Genomic DNA, 23,400 nt, shown 5'->3' on the forward strand with positions numbered 1-23,400 from the left:
TTCAGTTGTGGTTTTATAGGATCTGATGTGTAAACTGCTTAGAAATTTTATTACAAACTCCTATCAACCCCTGACTAGAATGACCAATGGTCGAGGATTATGAGAATTGTAGTCCTGTCCAACACATTTGTAGGGTACCGTATTGCCTCCCCCTACTTAAACAATCAATAACACATCCTGTCTTAGGGATATATGAAAGTCACTTACCTTTTCGATGGGGTGAATCGCGGTGGGGGGGAGGCGCTCCACACCTCCCCCCAAAATCCTGATCCGGCCGGCTCTGCTCTGCAGAGATTCCACGGAGCCGCCGGCCGGGGCCGCCCGCAGCCAGACATCCGGCCGCTGGGCAGGCTTCCAGAAAAAAAACCACGTACGCAAATGGCGGCAGCTACAGCGGCTGCAATTTGCATTCCATTTTTTTCCGCTGTTTTAGCCTACGTAAATATTTACGTAAGCTATTATGGCGAAAAAAAGGGGGATGCAAATAGCGTAGTGGGCACCATTTGTGTTCCTTTTTTTCCCGCTGTTTTAGCCTGCGTAAATATTTAAAGGTAAAAGGTAAAGGTGTCCCCAACCAGTCATGTCTGACTCTAGGGTGTGGTGCTCATCTCCATTTCTAAGCTGAAGAGCCAGCGCTGTCCGAAGATGCTTCCGTGGTCATGTGGCTGGCATGACTGAACACTGAGGTGCATGGAACGCTGTTACCTTTCCCGCTGAAGCGGTACCTATTTATCTACTTGCAATTTCTTGCTTTCAAACTGCTAGGTTGGCAGGAGGCGTAAATATTTATGTAAGCTATTATGGCGGGGGGGGGAAGGAATGCAAATAGCGCCCACTACGCTATTTGTGTTCCCCTTTTTTTGCCGTAATAGCTTACGTAAATATTTACGTAGGCTAAAACAGCAAAAAAAACGGAACGCAAATGCCACCATAGCCGCCGCCATTTGCGTACGCGGTTGTAGGTTTTTTTGCTTGCCGTGATAGGCTACGTAAGTATTTACGTAGCCTATCACGGCAAAAGCCTATCACGCAAATGGCGTTGTGGCTGCCATTTGAGTCCTCAGCAGCTGGCCAAGAGACCAGCTGCCGCTGCCGCTGCTGGAGCCACCGCCACCGGAACATCTGCCCCAGGTAAGCTTTCGTCCCTGGGGGATTCCGCAGGGGGGCGGGGGGGAGGCCGTTCTGCCATGGGTTTCAGGGGGCTGAATGCCAGTGCATTCAGCCTCACTGAAATCCATGGCAGAATTCTCCGCCATCCCTACCTATGAGTACTTAATACTGGCTAGTTCGTGCTCCTCCTTTTAAAATTAGTGAGAAGGCGTTCTGTTGTTGCTATATTTAATTATACCTTTGAGTGTTCAGTTGGCAGTGTCACTACTGTTCAACTTGATGAATTATGTTTCTATAAAGTATAGTGCAATAACCTTCCATTTAACTAGCATTTTTGGTCCAAGTGTTGCTATTTCTAAGCACTGGACACTAAATATAGAAATACAGGAAGGCATGAGCTCAAAAACGGAGATGGGGTGGGTGGGTGGGTGCTAGGCATTACTAACGGTTAAATGTCCAGCGTAAGCATCTTAAGTGCAGCTTAAGCCACGCAGTGCCACCTTCTGTCACAAGGTGGTAGGCTTCCTGAACAAGTGCTTAGCTCTGCAGTCAATATGGTTTGACACCAGGGGAGTGGGCAGACCTCTCCTTCAGGGGGTTGTGGGGATGCACCATGGCAGGGGCTGTGCCTAGAGGTGCCAGCTCTCAGATAGGGAAGGCATAATATATCCACTCTGACAGCTGTGTAAATTTTCTTGAATTTTTCTTTCGTGGTATAAAACTAACGGCTATTCCAACCTATGCAAAGCTGAGTCTGTTCACTAGCTGTTGTTGTTTTAATACGAGAGCCATCATATCTGGAAGAGAGTGACACCAGTCCAGCTGTGTGTGTGTGTGCACGCGCATGTGAAGGGGGCAGGGAGAGACTAGTTAGCAGCATTTGAGAGAGAACTCTGATTTGGCTGAAGAAGAGGCATCTAGGTGTTGAGCTCCTCTCTCTAGGAAAACTGATATGGGGTGGTGGTCCTGCTGCATAGTAGAAGTAGCATTTCATATGTGATACTTGTGTATTTTTTAAAAAATCCAGCCCACCTTTCAGCACCCTCTCCAATGGGCCCGCAAGGTGGCTTTCAGTCTAACCCCCCATGCAATAAAAATAATGAAATTTAAAAAAATGAAATAAAAAAATACATCCATTAAATCATTAAAACAGCAGCAAGAGAAGCCCTGTTCAGGTGTTCTTGAACTGAAGCCTGGAAAATCAAGGTTCTTAATTACATGAAGAGCTTCCACAGATACAGAAGACTCTCCTCTTCAGATAGTCACCACTCACAAGTACAGGGCAATGGAAACATGCAAGGAGGGGAGCAGGGCTAGAGCATTTCTTCTGCTCACACAGTTAGTGAGCTCAACCCAATAACACCTGAATAGGGCTGGAATGACATAAAACAACTGGCAGTGCAATACTATACATATTTACTCAGAAATAATCTCCATAAAGTTCAGGTAAGTGTGTATACGATTGCAGCCTAAGTCACTTTAAAAATACACGTATGTATTTTAAATATGTGGAAATAAAGCAATACTACAGAGACACCTTAAATCTCTAGTGCTCTCTCATCCAAAGGAAACCAAATATGGGTAGTGCTGCCCCTGAAACCTCTCACCAACATGCTGGTGAAAATGTAATTATGAGTTAGCTAAATGGAAGCCTGCAACTCACCACCACCCGTTCAGAGATGGTGGATTGTGGATGGCCTTCTTGGTTCTGTTTCAGGGGTAGTGATTTGACCCCCAAAATGGGTTTGGAGGAGGGGAGGAGACATGCAGCTGCAATGGGTGTGTGGGTGTGTTATGTTATTTTTTTCTTCTTATAAACATTTTTAAAAGCTCTTTTTAAAGCCAGTAGCAACAGAAGTTCTGGCTACAACCATTGGGAAGCCACGCACATGAAGCCTTTGAAAAGATTAAAACATAAATGAAAGAAGAAAAAGGAATTGTGTGAGCACCCTCCCCTAGAGATGATGGAGAAATTCAAGATGGATTAAAATGAGCTCAGATTTCTAAGAATCCGACCTGCGGAATCCACTGCGGAGCGACTCCCTCAGGCTGCGCGGAGTCCATGGACTTTCGGATGGTTTTTTTTACTTTCCCGAAATTTATGCATATAAATTAGTAGAAAAATATATAAGTTTCCACTGAGGAAACATTGAATAGAATGGGGAAAATACACTAAATGTTACGTACTAAGGTAAATTATGTAAATACTTACATAAAGACTTACGTAATTATTTGCATATTTTCCTGCATGATGAAAAAAAATATTTGCATCCAAATGTGGGTGGACGATGGAACAAAAAGCACCTGACAATCCGTGAAGCATAGACGGAGCAGATTTTACACAGTTCGTACATCCCTCCCCTACCCCCTCCACCATGTTATCACCCTCTTAGTTTATTTTGTGGATTCACCCCATATGCCACACCAAATTCTGATAAACTTCTGAAGTGAAATGTGAATAAATGAGCCCTAGAAGCAGCATTATATTAATGCAGCAAATATATATAAGGTTCCAACCAGATGCAAAAAGTAATGTCCTAGTTTTCTTCCTCTCAGTTCATATTACAGCACATGAGCAAATTTGGTATTGTGAGCTTTGTTTCCTACTTGCCCACTTTAATTTGCTTAGGTAAGAAATATGGAATGCATTTGGAAATAGATCCATCAGTATGAAGTGATAAATTCAGGAAGAAGAAATAATGGCTTGCAGAAACAGCTGCATTATTATGATTGCTCTTTCTGTGTTGTACTTTACTCAGGAATTAGTGGTGAGCTGGCAATTTTGCTCTGAGTTTTTCCATGGACCTGGAAAAGGAGAGAGCAAAAACTTCATACAGATCAATAAATCCCCATTAAGTTGAGTTTGCACGCCAGAGTTTTATGACACACAGATGCAAATGTAGACTTTAAATCTTGGGCTTTAAATGTGGCAGTCTGTCATCTGGAAAATGGAGCTAGTGACACTCGTTTAGCCACATCTTCAGAAAGCTAAAGCTAGGATTTCCAGATGCTAATAGTTCTGCACATAGAATTTCTATTCTGCTGTACCTCTCCTCAGCTATGAAATCCACCTGGTTGGGTAGAACCACGGCTCAGGCAATCTACTACACTTAAGTAAGGTTGGCTTTGGTTTGCTCCTCGGATTTCAACCATATGCATAGCATCTTTCCTCATTTTTCTGCTATTTCCATTATATGACTTCTGGTCAAACCCAAAGACCTGGCAATCATAGATGTGCACAATCCCAAAGGCAAAGCACCATCTTTTATCTTTCATAAGGAGAGATTGCCAATGTGCATGTTTACCTGGAGATAACTTACCTTCTTGGCAAAATTCCTTTTTGACAGTTTGGACATTTATATCTATTACAAGTGTTGCAGGGATCAAGTCACTCTCTCTATTGCTTTTCTGTATCATAGCATGCTTATATAGAGCTGTTCACAAATGGCATCTTGAAATTCTCTCTACCCTACTTGTGGGCAGAGAAATTTGGGAGACAATTTCACCAAATTTCTCCAGGGGGAGGAGAACTCTCAACAGTTTCTCCCATTGTGCTACAAGCCCTGCTGGCTTCTTTCTTCTTTGGTAAGGGTTTTGGGGGTTTTCGTGCTGCAACAGTATCAAATGTCTTCTCAGGCTGGCCCCCAATTTGCATCCACCACAAGGCAGGTGAAGGTAATGTTGTGTCTAGCTCCAGGGATGAGGTGGAGTTAGTGCTCTGCCAAAAGCAATGGTCCAATTTCCTGAAAGTTTTGGCCCCCCATGAAAGAGGCTTCCATTGTTCTGCCTCATTTAGGATGTTGTATAATTTATGCTTGTGGTGTTTTTGAGGTTCCCTAATCACAGCTAGCCTCCCAGGTGGCCTGCACAGCCTAATGTGAAAAAGCCCCATGGGAGGAATTAACTCATGGTGCTTTAAACTGGGCTTTAATTGAAGTGTAGGAAGCTGAGGAGGCTACAGGTGGCACTGGCCAGAGAGATGATTGTACAATGAAAAACAGCACACTTGTGCTTACTCCTCCTAAATAAGGTAAGCCCAACCCATGAGATTTTCTTCCAAAATTTCTTCACCATTGAGTTTCTTTTTGGAAGCCATTTTTCTTGCTTCTCAAATTGATGAGAATGGACAAAAAAAAATGTGGGAGAAATTTTCAGCACAGCACTAGGTTTGTATGCCTGCAGATGGGTCGTCCCCTTCTGCCGTCCCCTTCTCCTTTTGTCTTCAATCTTTCCCAGCATCAGGGTCTTTTCCAGGGAGTTTTCTCTTTGCATTAGGTGGCCAAAATATTTGAGCTTCAGCTTCAGTATCTGTCCTTCCAGTGAGCAGTCAGGGTTGATTTCGTTTAGGATTGACTGATTTGACCTCCTTGCAGTCCAGGGGACTCGTAAGAGTCTTCTCCAGCACCACAGTTTGAAAGCATCAATTCTTCAGTGCTCAGCCTTCCTTATAGTCCAGCTCTCACAGCCATATGTTACTACTGGGAAAACCATAGCTTTGATTAGACGGACCTTTGTCGGCAAGGTGATGTCTCTGCTTCTTACTATGCTGTCTAGGTTTGCCATAGCTTTCCTCCCCAGGAGCAAGCGACTTTTAATTCCATGGCTACAGTCACCATCTGCAGTGATCTTGGAGCCCAAGAAAATAAAATCTGTCACTGCTTCCATTTCTTCCCCTTCTATATGCCAGGAAGTGATGGGGCCAGATGCCATGATCATAGTTGTTTTAATGCTGAGTTTCAAACCAGCTTTTGCACTCTGCACTTTCACCCTCAACAAGTGGCTCTTTAGATCCCCTTCGCTTTCTGCCATTAGGGTGGTATTGTCTGCGTATCAGAGGTTGTTGATAATTCTCCCAGCAATCTTAATTCCGACCTGTGATTCTTCCAACCTGGCATTTCTCATGATTTACTCTGCATATAAGTTAAATAAGCAGGGTGACAATATACAGCCTTGTCGTACTCCTTTCCCAATTTTGAACCAATCGGTTGTTCCTTGTCCGGTTCTTACTGTTGCTTCTTGACCCTCGTACAGGTTTCTCAGGAGACAGGTAAGGTGGTCTGGTACTCCCATCTCTTTAAGAATTTGCCACAGTTTGTTGTGATCCACACAATCAAAGGCTTTAGCGTAATCAATGAAGCAGAAATAGATGTTTTTCTGGAATTCTCTTCATTTCTTCATGATCCAGCAAATGTGGGTGATTTGATCTCTAGTTCCTCAGCCTCTTCGAAACCCAGCTTGTACTTCTGGTAGTTCTCACTTCACATGCTACTGAAGTCTAGCTTGTAGGATTTTGAGCATAACCTTGCTGGCATGTGAAAATGTGTGCAGTTGTACTGTAGTTTGAACACTCTGGCATTGCTCTTCTTTGGAATTGGAATGTAAACTGACATTTTCCAGTCTTGTGGCCGCAGTTGAGTGTTCCAAATTTGTTGGCATATTGAGTGCAGCACTTTAATAGCATCATCTTTTAGGATTTTAAATAGCTCAGCTGGAATACTGTCATCTCTGCGAGCTTTGTTGTTAGTAATGCTTCCTAAGGCCCACTTGACTTCATTCTCTAGTTTGTCCGGCTCAAGTTCAGTGACCGCACTATAAGTGGGCATAGATCCTGTAACTTGAGCAAATCTCCATAGCACTTTGAGGGGTTCACTTCTCAGATTCTTAATTCAGAAAAGAGATCCTAATTTAGATTCAACAATTTCCATTTCCTCCTCCTCTCTTTTGTGAAGCAAATAGAGAGCAGCCTCCCATGTATTTTGGCTGACCTCCCCCACTTTCCTTCTTGTTCCGGCTGCAGCTATTAGTTTCTCAGCTGTCAAGAGTCTGCCCCTGGGAGAGGTTATTTTTTTGTGATCTCTGAGGCAGGTTTGGAGACAACATGGTGGTCTTGGTAGAGACAGTGGGATAGCAATGGGATTATACCCCATTAAAACCAGTCTTAATGGTATGTTACACATTTCTGAAAACTATGGGTATGTATTTAAAATATTTTTATTGGAAATATTAAAATATTTTTATTTTTAGTATTATTTTTCAATAATTGGTATATTTTTGTTGCATTTTAATGTCTTCTTTTAATCAGTTTTTTTTGGTTCTGCAAGCCACCTTGAGTGCCATTACTTTTTGTAGAAAGGGTGGGCTACAAATAAAATAAAATATGTAGGAGTCCCACTGAAACAAAAGGAATTCTGAGCCTGATATGAACTATATTTACAATGTGTTCAGTGGAATTTGCATCTTTTTAAAAAAACAACAAGCATCTTTATCAAAGTTTTAAACAGAAAGAAAATAGGAACAAACCAATAACTGTAAACTTAAGTTGAGTAGCTTAATATTCATGTTTCTTTGGACTGCCACCTTAAGCATTTAACTGTACACTTTATTTCTCTTAATTTCATTGGGAGTTAGGTATACTTTAATTTGGATTGTATCCAAAATTGTAATTTCTAATAAAGGTGTTCTAACACACTTTATTAAGTTTATATTAAGCTCTTGGGCAAGATCCCACTACACTCCCCTGTATGCATTTGAAGTGAGGGATAACATTAGGTGTGGACGAAAGGCACTTACCTTTTGTCGAAGCTTGTTCGCGGTGGGGGGAGGCGCTTCGCGGCTCCCCCCACGAAGTTCAGACCGGGGGGGGAGGCTTCCCGCCTCGCCCTGGCCGCGAACTCCATTGTTTTTTTTTTTAAAAAAAAAACGCCCCCGTGATAGGCTACATGATGATTAACGTAGGCTATCACGGCTAGATCTGCAAAGTCAGCCGTGATAGGCTACGTTAATCGTCACGTAGCCTATCACGGGTGACTTTAAAAGAAAAGCGCGTACGCTAATGGCGGCCCCCATAGGGAGCTGCCATTCGCGTTCCTTATTAGTCGCTGTAGTCTATGTAAATGTTTACGTAGACTACGGAGAAAATGAGGGCAACGCAAATAGCGTTGCCCTTATTTTCGCCGTAGTCTACGTAAACATTTACGTAGACTACAGCGACCAAATAAGGAACGGGAATGGCGGCTCCCTATGGGGGCCGCCATTATCCGTACGCGCTTTTTTTTTTTTTAAGTCACCCGTGATAGGCTAAGTGACGATTAATGTAGCCTATCATGGCTGACTTTGCAAATCTAGCCATGATAGGCTACGTAAATCGTCACGTAGCCTATCACGGGGGCATTTTTTTTTCTTTTCTTGGAATGGCGGCGGCGGCAGCCACTCGAACACCCGCCGAACCGCCGGCCGGACCCGCCGCCGGGAGGGACGTTCAGCGAAGGTAAGTCCCGTCCCGCGGGGGGCGGGGGGGGTGCGGAGGATTTCTCCCCGAAACTTGTTCGGGGGGCTGAACACGTTGGCGCTTCGCCCCCCGAAGTTTCAGGGAGAAATTCTCCGCCATCCCTAGATAACATTACCTTCTGATGGCAATCCCTTGGAGTGATTTTTCATGCACGTGGAGTGATTTTTCATGCCTCCCCTGCAACATGGGGGAAGGTTTTTTCAGGAGCATACTGTGCTGGACAGTTGCAGTCCTGGCCAATAAAGTTTCAGTAGACATTTTTTGCAAATCTATAGACATTTTTGCAAGTCTATAGAAACATATATAGGCAGAATCCAGTGGGGTGCTTGCGCCTCCACTGATTCTCTTATGCCCCACTAATTCCCCTCTGCAAGTGGCACCCACCACTTGCAGAATGAGGATTTACCACTTCTGGGGCAACTGGAAACTAGCAAAAATGCTTGTTTTTGAAGTGGGGGGCAGGTTGGCGGAGCTCACATAATAGAGCTCCGCTGACTTTTCCCAATCAGGAAACAAGCATTTCCGCTCATTTCAGGTCTTCTTCTGGGAAGCACTTCATTTGTGTTGTGCAAGCAGTGGGTCCTGCTCGCACAATGGAATCAGCAGGGCCCACCACTTGTGCAACAGAATCAGTGGAGTGCAAGAAAATCAGCAGAGATATAAGCTCCCCTTGGATTCTGCTCTCCATCTACAGGAGTCTGTTGAATGACAGACAGCACAGAAGAGTTTAGATTATTTCTTGCTGTTATCTTTAATATACCCTATGATTAGCTATATGTAGGGTTGGCAGAGAATTTCTCCACAGATCTTCGGGAGGCCGAGCGCCGACGCATTCGGCCCCCTGAAAGTGTTGGGGAAATTCTCCGCTGGCCCCCGCCCCCCCCCGGGATGGGACTTACCTTCGGCGAATATCCCTCACCGCGGTGGGTCCCGGCGGCGGTTCAGCAGCGTTTCGGCGGGGGCGGCAGCCGGTCTCCCGACCGGCTGCCGCCACTGCCATTGCAAAAAAAAAAAGTAAAGTAAAAAAAAAAAACCACACACCCGTGATAGGCTATGTAACGATTTACGTAGCCTATCATGACTAGATTTCCAAAGTCAGCCGTGATAGGCTACGTAAATCGTCACATAGCCTATCACGGGTGACTTTGGAAAAAAAAAATTGCGTATGCAAATGGCGGCACCCATAGGGCGCTGCCATTTGCGTTCCTTATTTTGGCACGTCTAGTCTACGTAAACATTTACGTAGACTACACCGAAAATAAGGGAACGCTATTTGCGTTGCCCTTATTTTCGCCGTAGTCTACGTAAATCTTTACGTAGACTAGACGTGCCAAAATAAGGAACGCAAATGGCGGTCCTCATGGGAGCCGCGATTTGCGTACGCGATTTTTTTTTTCCAAAGTCACCCGTGATAGGCTACGTGACGATTTACATAGCCTATCACGGCTGACTTTGGAAATCTAGCCGTGATAGGCTACGTAAATTGTTACATAGCCTATCACGGGTGTGTGTGTGTTGTTGTTTTTTTTACTTTTTTTTCGCGGCCAGGTAGACAGGGCACTCCTCCCCGGCCTGAATTTTGCCGGCGAGGGATGGGGCGCCTCCCCCCCGGCCTGAATTTCAGCCGGGCAAGGCGGAGCACCTCCCCCCCCTCACCTGAACTTCGGGGGGAGAACCGAAGCGCCTCCCCCCCACCGCGAAGCAAGCTGCGGGACGAGGTAAGTCCCTTTCGTCCATCCCTAGCTATTTGAATCATTGTCAGTATACAAAGAAAGTTCCTTTGCAATTTTACCAAATTTCATCCTAATTCTCTCCTGACAAGGAACTACGTCCCAGGCTTTTGTGTTTCCAATGTCAGTAAGTACAAGAAGATGGAAGTTGTATTTAAGAAATGCTGCAAAGTGCCTTTTATTTTATGTAACATTTAATCAAGTTTCTCTAATTCTCTTATTATTCCATTTACTGCCTCAGCAGAAAGAATTGTAGATACTTACTGCTTACATGTAGTAGATGAATGTAATAAGTGTGCTTGATCAGTGAAAGTAGATTTCACTATAGATTTTAAAGCCCAAATAAACAGAATATGTAAGCACATACTTAAAAGCCAAGTGGAGTAGTCTCAGTCTAATAGAATATAAAACATTGTATTTGCTTTACTGAATTTCTCTTCTTTTAATTCTGCACATTTGTTGCTGTGTCCCCATGTTTTTAATACTTCACAATCCTAAAATAGTGGTCTTCAGATCTGAGTGTGATGCTATATGCATCAATTCAAGTTTAGGAGCCTAACCCTAAAGCATATTGAAATTAGTGAAACCCATTGATTTAACCTGGCATTAACACTTAGCTCATCATTCTGCACCTTCATTTATAATGGTTAACTTCCATTTCTTCCAAAAGGATTCCTTGGTTAGCATTAAAAATGGGAGAAATGCCTAGAAGGCACTAAAAGAAGGCACTGGATCATTTTCTTCACTTAAGGAATGTTTATATATGAGATACCCCAAAGAGTAAAGTTTAGAATTGTTCTTTAAATTGTCGCAAAGAATTCGCAATAGTCTAAGGTTGCCATAGGATCTAAAGGTTGGTGTAAAGTCCCACTGAATTCAGAAAGATTTGTTCCCAAGAAAATAGGCTCAGGTTTTTATCAACTGATGATTTTTAGAAATGGAGATATGAAAATGTATCTCTCATAGTAAGTTTTACATGAATGTCAACATTTAATGTTGTGGTCATATTTTCAGTTTTGTTGTATTAAAGCAGAGAGACGCTGCCAATGTAAAATGTTATCAAAATTTGATTTAAATGTTTCCCAATAAAGGCCAAAATACACACCACTTTCATCTTCTCTATAGTTTGCATGAGAACTTGGTTTTATTGATGATATCCTTTAAATATGCATGCAGTATATACTATTATAGCTCTCAGCACAGGTACAGCTAAGGCTAACTTACAGATGGGTTCTCAAGCATTATCACTGTGCATTAAGCACACACAAGCTATGTACTGTGCAAATCATAAATATAATTTCCAGTAACAAAAATAATTAAAGAGGAGAGGTAATGAGCATCGATTTTCATTTTATCTGGAGTTATTGCAATCCAAATATGGCAATGTGCATTAACATTTTGGATGATCTTTGCAGTTCCTGATGATGTGTTCGCCCAGAATTACATATGGAAAGGCTCCTACAATTACAGAGGCAAAAAACAACCCATGACCTTGACAGTTACTAATTTCAACGCAACATCTGGAAGGGTGAATGCAACACTTACCAATAGCAATATGGAGCTGTTACTTTCAGGTATGGGCACGGAAAAACAACAACCAGAAAGTTCTCACTTTAATCCCCATAATTTAGAATGTTTAGTTTTGTTCTGAAACAATGGCTTGACAAACCACACCCTGAAATATAACAGCTATTTCAAAAATGTAACAAATGTTATATTTCTTGTTTTTGCAATGCATGGTTTAAAAAAAGGGGGATGGGGGAAAGATGAAATTAAACACATTTAAATTCCATTGTTTTCAATGGGAATGTTAAGCATAAATTTCTGTATTTCCCATTAAAAATGATGGCATGTAGGCTGCAATCCTCTGCACATGTACCTGGGAGTAACTCCCATTGAACTCATTGGGATTTATTTACTTCTGATTAGACGTATATAGGATTGCACTGTCAAATATGCTTAACGTGGATGGATTGTGTCCTGTATTGTTCAAAACAACAGTTAATACGTAGAGAAATTTATCTTATATTTACAGTTATGTAGAGATAGGAAGTTCTAGCATTAAGAGTTGCTTAAGATATTCTGTTTTTGCATAGGATCAGAAAGCACAAGTTGTCAGCGCTGAGAGATTGCAGAAAAGCTCAATGAATTCTTGTGTCAGTCTTTGCTACAGAAGATATTAGACAAACACCCAAACCTGAGTTGTTTTTCGGGGGTGGGGGTGAAGGCATTTGAAAAACTGAGTTAAATAGCGATATCAAGTGATACAATTCTAGGGCTAGTTAACAAATTAACAAGTCTCTGAATCTGGATGTCATACACCTGAGATTCCTTTAAGAGCTCAAATGTAAAATTTGATAATCTGCTAAGAAAAACATGTAACTTTACTAAAACCTGACTCCTTACCAGAGAATTGGAAAGCATGCAATGAAACAACAAAAATTTAACAGATCCATAGGGAATCAAGAAATTACAGGCCTGTTAGTTTGACCTGTTCCAAGTAAATTGGCAGAAAGCATTATTAATGCCAGAATTATTAAGAGAGCAATCCTATGGTCACTAGACACTGTCTGGAGGGCTATAGGGTTTTTTTCAGTTTACTGGCTCCAAGTTTGTAGATGGTGCTCCAAGCTCGGAGCCAGGAAACCGCACTTCCCACCCACTCCCCCTCCCAGCCTGTGCAGGGAGAACCATGGCGGCTGCCTCTCCATGCTCGTAAAATGGAGCATGGAGAAAGGGGCATTCCCTGGGGCAGGGAGGCAGGGAGACCATGGAAGCCCCTGTGCACAGCTTCTCTGGGGTCTCCAGAGCAGACCCATTCACACCCCCTCTCCAAAGCCCCGGCTAGATGTGTGAAATAGTAGGTGGAGTGCAGAGGAGAGGATTCCCTCTCTCCATGACTGTAATGGCCCCAGGAATGTACCCAAGTCACCTGTCATTTTAGAGGGGCCTAGAGATTCATAATGCTTTGCTTAGGTTCATTATTAGTGCAATTTCCTTGCTAGTGGGCCTCTGAGCACGTGAGATGAGTCAAAGGTCAATAGCGCGGCCTCAGCACATTCCATGCTAACGAAGGCTAGTATCTTATCAGGGCCAAGGATGTGCCTGAGAAGTGAGCCTATGTTTATGCCGAGTTACAGGTGGCTGTGCTGGGAAAGTTCTGATTGTTTTCCCTCTGCACATTTTAAACCCATGTTACCCCATAGCTCTGGGTTGAGAGAAGCTGTCTGATCCAACCATTGGGTACGCCTGTGTGCTGTAAGTACTCAATAAGTCTCCTTGTAAGCAAACCTGGGTCTGGCTTATCATTATCTCAGCACCTCCAAACCTTAGCAGCCCACAGCTGGGGCATACAATTGGCACAGCAAGCAGGGTGCCAAGAGAACCAATGTGTTCAGATTCAAAGGAAAGGAGGATGCATTTGTTGGCATGCAAAACCGACTCCCGTGCTGTCCACAGTTGGAGCTGTGGGGTCTGGTCACAAAGCAATTGGCGGTCCTGAGCAGACCGGGAGCATGCCCAGAGGTCAAAAAGGACTGCACGCCAGTGGGTCTGGAAACTGAGTTGGAATCTCTGCAACTGGAAAAGTGGTCAGCTAAGGAGGCGCAGAGTGCAGGAAATCTGGCATGGCTTTTGCTGACAGCATTGCAAGCTGTGTCAGGCAGAAGGGTTAGAATGGAAAGAGAAAGCAAAAAAGCTCAAGGACGAGCTGGGGAAAGAACAAGATCTGAAGATGTTTAATTAGAGATACGTTGCAAGACAGCCTGGCCTCCAACGAGGCATGGGAGCATGAAGCTAAAGAAGTAGCCATTAGCCTGATATACCGAGCTTGGAAGAATTGCCCAAAGAGTGCCAGAGTGCACAATATCACATAGCCTGATTGAGATGAAACCCCTAAGAAGTGGGAACTGAAGATGAAGACCCGGGAGATGAGGCTGAGGAACAGGATGAAGGTGAAGAATCTGCACCCAGGGCACAGGCAGAAAGCAAATAGCGTTGCCCTTATTTTCGCCGTAGTCTATGTAAATCTTTACATAGACTACAGCGACCAAATAAGGAACGGGAATGGCGGCTCCCTATGGGGGCTGCCATTATCCGTACGCGCTTTTTTCTTTTTTTTTAAAGTCACCCGTGATAGGCTATGTGACGATTAACGTAGCCTATCACGGCTGACTTTGCAGATCTAGCCGTGATAGGCTACGTTAATCGTCACGTAGCCTATCATGGGGGCATTTTTTTTTTCTTTTATTGGAATGGCGGCGGCGGCAGCCGGTCGAAAGACCGGCTGCCGCTCCTGCCCCGGACGAACACCCGCCGAACCGCCGGCCGGACCTGCCGCCGGGAGGGACATTCGGCAAAGGTAAGTCCCATCCCAGGGGGGTGCGGGGGCGGGGGGGTGTGGAGAATTTCTCCCCGAAACTTGTTCGGGGGGCCAAACACGTTGGCGCTCGGCCCCCCGAAGTTTCGGGGAGAAATTCTCCACCATCCCTAGGTAACAGTGTTTAGCTTTGAACTGTTCTGGAATTTCATAGAGCCTGTCGCTACTGACGATCAGGTATATGATTTCTGAAGAGTGTAACCATTAAGCTTTTGCCATGGGATTTCTAGGGATGTATGAATAGGGGTGCACGAAAGTCACTTACCTGGTCTCGCAGCTTGCTTCATGGTGGGAGGGAGGCGCTTCGCTGCTCCCCCCGAAGTTCAGGCTGGGGGGGGAGGCTTCCCTCCTTGCCCGGCCGAAATTCAGGCCGGGGGGGAGGCTTCCCTCCTTGCCCGGCCGAAATTCAGGCCGGGGAGGAGGCGCCTCGCCTCATCCGGCCGCGAAATAAAAAGTTAAAAAAAAAACGCAAAGATCTGCAAAGTCAGCCGTGATAGGCTACGTGAATCGTCACGTTGCCTATCACGGGTGACTTTAAAAAAAAAAAAAGCGCGTACGCAAATGGCGGCCCCCATAGGGAGCCACCATTCGTGTTCCTTATTTGGTTGCTGTAGTCTACGTAAATCTTTACATAGACTACGGCAAAAATAAGGGCAACGCAAATAGCATTGCCCTTATTTTCGCCGTAGTCTACGTAATCTTTACGTAGACTACAGCGACCAAATAAGGAACGCAAATGGCGGCTCCCTATGGGGGCCGCCATTAGCCGTACGTGCTTTTTTTTTTTTTTTAAGTCACCTGTGATAGGCTACGTGATGATTTACGTAGCCTATCACGGCTGACTTTGCAAATCTAGCCGTGATAGGCTACGTTAATCGTCACATAGCCTATCACGGGGGCGTTTTTTTTTTTTTACTTTTCTTGGAATGGCGGCGGCGGCAGCCGGTCAAAAGACCAGCTGCCGCCCCTGCCCCTGTCGAAGCCCTGCCGAACCGCCGCTGCGACCCGCCACCAGGAGCAACATTCGGGAAAGGTAAGTCCCATCCCGGCGGGGGCGGGGGGCGGGTGTGTGTGGAGAATTTCTCCCCGAAACTACTTCGGGGGGCCGAATACGTTGGCATTCGGCCCCCCGAAGTTTCGGGGAGAAATTCTCCCCCATCCCTATGTATGAAACACTTACCTGGTTTCGTCCAGGGACATCCACGGTGGGGGGGAGGTGCTCCGTCCCTCCCCCCGAAATCCTCGACGGGGGGGGAGGCAATCCATTCCTCCCCTCTGGAATCCTGTCTGGCCGGCTCCGCTCCGCGGCCAGCCCATGGAGCCGCCAGCCGGGCCAACCCGCAGCAGGGCCTCCAGCCACTGCCGGGCTGCTGTGGACGCAAATGGCGTCCTGAGTAGGGGACGCCATTTGCGTCCCTATGGTAGCCCATGATAGGCTACGTAAATATTTATGTAGCCTATCATGGCTAAACCGCGAATGCAAATGGTGTCCTCTACACCATTTGCATTTCCGTTTTCTCCGTGATAGGCTACGTAAATATTTAAGTAGCCTATGACAGCTAAAACAGGAACGCAAATGGCGTCCCTATGCCATTTGCGTTCCCACTTTAGCCGTCATAGGCTACATAAATATTTACTTAGCCTATCACGGAGAAAACAGGAATGCAAATGGCATAGGGGATGCCATTTGCGTCCCTGCTTTAGCTGTGATAGGCTACGTAAATATTTATGTAGCCTATCACGGGCTACCATAGGGACGCAAATGGGGTCCCCTACTCAGGACGCCATTTGTGTCCGCAGCAGCCCCGCAGCATTTGCATCCACCCAGACAGCCATGATAGGCTACATAAGCATTTATGTAGCCTATCACGACTAACCTAAAAAAAAAACACACAACGCAGCGTATGCAAATGGTGGTGGCTACGGCAGCCGCCATTTGCATTCCGTATTTTTTGCCTATTAATCTTACATAAATATGTATGTAAGATAAAACAGCGAAAAAAAAGTGGAACGCAAATACTGTAGTGGATGCTATTTGCGTTCCTTTGTTTTTTGCTGTTCTAGCCTACGTAAATATTCACGTAAGATAAATCGGCAAAAAATAGGGAACGCAAATGGCGGCCGCCATATCCACCACCATTTGCGTATGCTGCGTTTTTTTGGGGGGGTTGAGGTTAGCCGTGATAGGCTACGTTAATTCTTACGTAGCCTATCATGGCTGCAAGGAGGGCAATGGCGGCAGCAGCAGCCCTGCCGCAGCCAGCCAGGAGACCAGCCGCCGGAGCCGCCGCTGCCGGAGCTGCCGCCGGCGGAACCGCCGCCGCTGCCGAATCCACCACATCCGCCCCAGGTAAGTGCCGTCCCGGGGGGGATTCCGCAGGGGGGCCGGGGGGCAGGAGGCCGTTCCACCATGGATTCCGGGGGGCCAGATTCTTTAGAATCCTCACTGGAATCTGTGGCGGAATTCTCCGCCATACCTAATTAAAAAATTTAACTTGTTCAGAAAGAACAAAAGGAACAGAAAGGGAGGTGAAGTTGCACTATATGTTAAAAATATGTATCTCTGCACAGAAATACAGGAGGATGAGCTTGGTAGCCCCATCAAGAGCATCTGGGTTAAAATAAATGGAGTAAAGAATAAAAGGAACATTGTAGTTGGAGTCTAGTACCGGCCACCGAATCAAGGAGAAGACAAGGATGAAACTTTTGAAAAGCAAAGAGCCAATGTTTCAAGGAAGCATGATGTAGTAGTCATGGGGGACTTCAATTTCCCCAATATTTGTTGGGAGACAAATTCTATAAAACATGGCCCCTCCAGGAAATTCCAGACTTGTGTTGCTGATAACTTCCTCCTACAGAAAGTAGAGGAAGTAACGAGAGGATTGGCTATCCTTGACTTGATCCTAACCAACAGAGATGACTTCGTGGATAAAGTAGCAGTTATGGGAACTCTGGGGGAAAGTGACCATGTTATACTTGAGTTCTTGGTTCCAAAATAAGCAAAAGCCAAGTGTAGCCAAACACATACCCTGTATTTTAGGAAAGTTGATTTTAATAAACTCAGAACAATGATAAGTAAGGTCCCATGGTAGGTGACTCTAATGAGAAATGGAGTCCAAGATGGGTGGGAGTGTTTAGAAAAGGAAATTCTAAAGGCACAATTACAAACAATTCCAACAACAACAACAAAGGTGGAAGAGAATAGAAGAAGCCCATGTGGCTTCACAAAAAGCTTAGAGATGACCTGAAAACAAAAAAGGACACATATAGGAAGTGGAAGGAAGGACAAGCTACAATGGAAGAATACAGGCAGGTAGCACAGAATTGCAGGGATGGTGTCAGGAAGGCTAAAGCTGAGAATGAGCTGAGGTTAGCGAGGGATGCTAAGAGCAACAAAAAGGCTTTCTTCAGCTACGTGCATAGTAAAAGACAGAGGTATCTTTGAGAAATCATGGAGGACGGGGGAAGTGCCAGATGACTGGAGGAGGGCCAATGTCCCTATCTTCAAAAAGGGTAAAAAGGAGGAACCTGGGAACTACAGACCAGTCAGTCTGACATAAATCCCTGGGAAAATTCTGGAGCAGATTATAAAGCAATCCATTTGTAAGCCCCTTGAAAACAATGCAGTGATTACTCGAAGCCAACATGGATTTGTCAAGAACAAATCCTGCCAGACGAATCTGATCTCATTTTTTATTTATTTATTTATTTCATTTCTACACCACCCAATAGCCGAAGCTCTCTAGGCGGTTCACAAAAATTAAATCCAAGCAACACACAATAAAACAATTTAAAATATACAGAACATTAAAACCACAATATAACAATACAACCACAATAAAACCTAGCAGCAGTGCAGGAGTTTAAAATACAGATTTAAAACAGCAAAGATAAAAAAATGTTGATCAGGTAACCTCCCTTGTGGACTGTGGGAATGCTGTGGACATAATATATCTCAGCTTCAACAAAGCTTTCAACCAAGTGCCCCATGATATCCTGATTAGCAAACTAGCTAAAAGTGGGTTAGATGAAACAACAATCAGGTGGATCCAGAGTTGGCTACAGAATGAGACTCAAAGAGTGCTTTTGCCGTGGATCTTCTCAGACTGGGGAGAGGTAACGAGTGGTGTACCGCAGGGCTCTGTCCTGGGCCCAGTGCTCTTCAACATTTTTATTAATGACATGGATGAGGAGGTGCAGAGAATGCTTATCAAATTTGCAGATGACACAAAATTGGGCTGGATAGCTAATACCTTGAAAGACAGAAATAGAATTCAAAGTGATCTTGATAGGCTGGAGCGCTGGGCAGAAAACAACATAATGAAATATAATAGGGATAGATGCCAGGTTCTGCACCTAGGAAAAAGAAACCAAATGCACAGTTACAAGATGAGCGATACGTGGCTCAACAATACTACAACCAAGAAGGATCTTGGAATTGTTGTCAATCACAAGCTGAATATGTGTGAACAATGTGATGTGACTGAAAAAAAGGCAAAGGCTATTTGGGGCTGCATTAATAGAAGTATAGCTTCCAAATCCCATGAAGTACTAGTTCCCCTCTACTCAGCACTGGTTAGGCCTCATCTGGAGTGCTGTGTCCAGTTCTGCACACCACACTTTAAGAAGGATGCAGACAAACTGGAGAGGGTTCAGAGGAGGGCAACAAAGATGATCAGCGGACTGGAAAGAAAGTCCTATGAGGAGAGACTGGAAGAACTGGGCATGTTTTGCCTTGAGAAGAGAAGACTGAAGGAAGATATGATAGTGCTGTTCAAGTACTTGAAAGGTTGTCCCAGAGAAGAAGGCCAGGATCTCTTCTGGATCATCCCAGAGTGCAGGACATGGAATAATGGGCTCAAGTTACAGGAAGCCAGATTCTGGCTGGACATCAGGAAAAACTTCCTGACTGCTAGAGCAATACGACAAATGAACCAATAACCTAGGGAGGTGGTGGGCTCTCCCACATTGGAGGCATTCAAGATGAGGCTGGACAGCCATCTGTCAGGGATGCTTTGACTTAGATTCCTGCACTGAGCAGGGGGTTGGACGCGATGGTCTCATAGGCCCCTTCCAACCCTACTATTCTATGACTCTATGATTCTGTGCAATCCAGCTCCACTAACATTTCAGGATGTCAGCAAACATGCAAATAGGGGAATCATGTAGGAATTATGTACTTGTACTTCAGAACATTTTCTCCCTCTTTTGTAATGCTGGAACTTGGAGTCATCCAAGAAAATTGGTCTGTGTTAGATTAAGAACAGATAAAAGGAAGGAAGTTCTTTACCCAGCCCACATTTAACTTATGGAATCTATGTATGTATGTATGTATGTATCTCTCTCTCTCTCTCTCTCTCCAATATTTATAAACCACTCCACATCAGAAGATTTCGGAGCAGTGAAAGGTAAAAGAACAAAACACCAAGTTAAAAGAGTTAAAACATTTTTTAAAAGACAAATCCCAATAAGGTGGCATTTAATAAACTGTGGCTAGTCACGCAAGGAAGGCCTCTCAAAATAACAACTTCTTCAGGAGGTGCCGGAAGGAACACAATGTTGGCACCTGCCTGACCTCTAAAGGCAGGGCATTCCACAGGAAGGGGGCCACCAGACTGATGTGACTTTTCCTGGTGGACTCCAACCGGGCCGTGGGTCCACGTGGAATCACCCGGAACATGCCCTCTGATGACCTCATGGATTGGGCAGGTCAGTAAAGAAGGAGGCGCTCTCTCAGGTATCCTGGTTCCAAGTTGTTTAGGGCTTTGTACTCTAGTACTTGGACCTTAAACCTGCCCTGGTAGCAAATAGGCAGCCAGTGCAGTTCCCTCAGCAAAGGAGTTACATGCTGAAAAGTGGCAGCTCCCGACAACAGCCAAGCTGCTGCATTTCCTGCTAGCTCTCCAGACCAGCCTCAAGGGCAGCCCCACATAGAGTGCGTTGCAGTAATCCAGTCTTGTGGTTACTAGTGCCTATACCACTGTGGCCCAGCTATCCCTGTCCAGGAGAGGCCGTAGCTGGCGAACCAGCCAAAGCTGGTAAAAGGCACTCCAAGCCACCATGGCCACTTGGCCCTCCAGAACAATGATGGATCTAGGAGAATTCAGGGTTACAAGAACTGGGTGCTGGACCATATGGCTCAGTTGCCTGATCTAGCAAGGCTCTCCTTTGATTCTTGCATTCCTGTCTCTTTGCACTAAGAACTTGTTTGTGTTCAAGGCAGAATAACTATGAAGTACATCTTTCTGATGTCATTGCACCTGGATCTGTGCTGTCTGCGTTGATGCAGCGACAGAACCTCTGAAGTGTTTCTAGACTTCATCTTGATTTTGTGACAGTTACATTGCAATCCTGTGTACCTCAACTGGGAAATAGGTCCCATGGAGTTTAATGGGATTCACTTCTATGTAAGAGTATATAGGACTGCAGCCTTTAGTTAACTCTGCAGACTTACTTCTGAGTAGACACACATATGATTGTGCTGTTAAATAGTGTTAAATTTAGATTAAAATGTAAGGTGTTTTTTTTATTCAATCTGAGCTTTTCTCAAGGGAAGGACATTCTATGATGACATTGGAGTGTTCCCCCCCTATATGTATCTATTGACTGAGAAAATATATTGTAAATAACTTTCTTTTAAGTCTCCTGTTTTTGAGCCTTAAAATATTCATACTGCCTCTAATAACCACATTGTAATATACGACGTTGTAATATTCATTGTGTTAATTGTGTTGTCAGGGGCTTTGTGTATTTCAGTGGAAAGCAGGATAGAAATAATAAATAATGCTAATAAGTTACCAATAAGGGGTAGTACCCAATCCGACATGAGTACTAATGTAAATCACGTTGCGTAGCATCAGGAACCTCTAGCCCAATGCCAGTAGCTGGTGGAACAGGTCTCCTGATGTGCCAGCTGACGCGACTGGCATTACACTAGAGGTCCCTCATGCTAGCACTGTGTAAGCCGTGCATGTGGAAACCTAAACTTGAGTAGCTGCTCACACATAGGCTTTCCCTATACAGATGTCCACACCATGCACAGATGTCCAGGAGATGTGGGCAGTACTACAGAGGACATCCTGCTGTCCTGCTGCCCCTTCTCCACACATAGCTTCTTCATGTTGGGAATGGCTGAATAGAGTTAAAACAAGTGTATGTTCTGGCAGGGGCCGGTTCCATATGAGAGGCCATTTCCTTTCAGCCATTCTTGCAAGAGTCTGCAAGTGCGTTCAATCATAATTTGCCAGAAAAAATAATCAAAGAAATTGATCAGGGAAGATAATTCATTTCATCTGGCTAAAACCTGTCAGTTTAACTTCAGCTTTTAATATTTTCCTGAATCGAGTAAAATGTTTGGCAGCGAAAGGAGACATCTGGCAGTAGCTGGGCGTGTGGTACCTCTTGGCTCATCAGGCATAGACATGGATAATACTTTGAACCATCAGAGCAAAAATGTAGACTGAAGGCCTGATCCTGCAAACCTTTGTATACTCTGTGGCTGCTTCACCTTCATATCATAGTTGTCCTGATGGCATAGAAAAACCCAGCAATGCAGTAGAATGTTTGCCACTGTTCCATTGATTAGAGTTTGATGCACTGTACAGGCCCCAGTGGTACGCTGTTGGATGGCACAGAATTGGGCAGACACACATCTGGATCTTCAGAAGTGTAGCAAATTTATTGGCACTACTTCTACTAATACTACTAGACCCACAGAATGTGTAAAGTCTGACCATTTATTTCTGCAGCATTTCATTTCACCGGATGTGCTGTCAAATATGCACAGAATGCATCTTGAGTGTCTTAGATTTCTTTCCATTTCTAAGCAACCTCTTTGCATTTGGGCCTCTTAGAGGAAGGGGGGACATAAATGTAATAACAGTCACTTGCACTACACAGGATGCTGCACTGTCTGTGTTGGGAACATCAGAAGATGCATTATGCCAACTCAGACCATTGGGGCATCTAGCTCAGCATTGCCTACACTGACTGGGAGGAGCTTTCCAGGGTTTAAGACATTAGTCTTTACCAGCCCTGCTCAGAGATGCCAGGGATTGAGCGTTGCACCATTTACGTGCAAAGCATATAGTTGACTGCTGAGCTGTAGCCCTTCTTCACCTATAGCCTTTTCCCAGATGTGCTGATACTAGGGATGTCTGTCACTGGGAAATCCAGTCCTTTTCATGCTTGCCAGATTTCCTTGGTGCCCCCCAACTTGGCTTGCATTTGCGAGTCGAGCTGCAGCTTTCTTCCCCAAATCCAGGAAATTCTTTGCCTGTGTGTGTGTTTTTTTAATTTGAAAAAAAAAAAAAAAGCAATTTGCAAACATTATAACAGCAGTTACTCCCAAAATTTGTGTGATTTATGCAAACTGCACTTGCAGTTTGTGCAAATTGCTTTATAAAAAAGTCTGTGAATTGGCTTGACTCAATGGAGATTGAATCAGACCAGCTCACAGGAAAGCAAGCCAAAGCCTGGGGGGCTGAGTTTATTCACCTCCAGATGGATTCCTCTAGCATCCCTAGTTGAAACACATCATTCCATTACTGCAAAACATATTTTTAGGAATATGCGTGTGTATGTATATATGTATGTGTTTGTGTGTGTGTGTATATGTGTGTGTATATATATATATGTGTGTGTGTGTGTGTGTGTATATATATATATATATGTGTGTGTGTGTGTGTGTGTGTGTGTATATATGTATATATATATATTGTTGTTCAGTCGTTCAGTCGTGTCCGACGCTTCGTGACCCCATGGACCATAGCACGCCAGGCCTTCCTATCCTGCGTTCTCTCCCGGAGCGTGCTCAAGTTCATATTCATTGCATCCGTGATGCTGTCTAGCCATCTCATCCTCTGCCGTCCCCTTCTCCTTTTGCCTTCAGTCTT

General features: G+C 44.5%; 1 protein-coding gene across 1 annotated transcript in view; it reads left to right on the forward strand.

Annotated features, from left to right (window-relative positions):
* CSMD3 (CUB and Sushi multiple domains 3) overlaps positions 1-23,400 on the forward strand; it is an 819,154-nt gene that overhangs the window by 778,877 nt on the left and 16,877 nt on the right. The window contains exon 65 of the mRNA XM_084851442.1: positions 11,544-11,702. Coding sequence (XP_084707568.1) covers positions 11,544-11,702 — 159 coding nt within the window. The remainder of the gene's footprint in view (positions 1-11,543; positions 11,703-23,400) is intronic.

The sequence above is a fragment of the Heloderma suspectum genome, chromosome 4 (assembly GCF_057233095.1).
Source record: "Heloderma suspectum isolate Gila_16-S chromosome 4, 16-S_ref, whole genome shotgun sequence".
Classification (NCBI taxonomy): Eukaryota; Metazoa; Chordata; class Lepidosauria; order Squamata; family Helodermatidae; genus Heloderma; species Heloderma suspectum.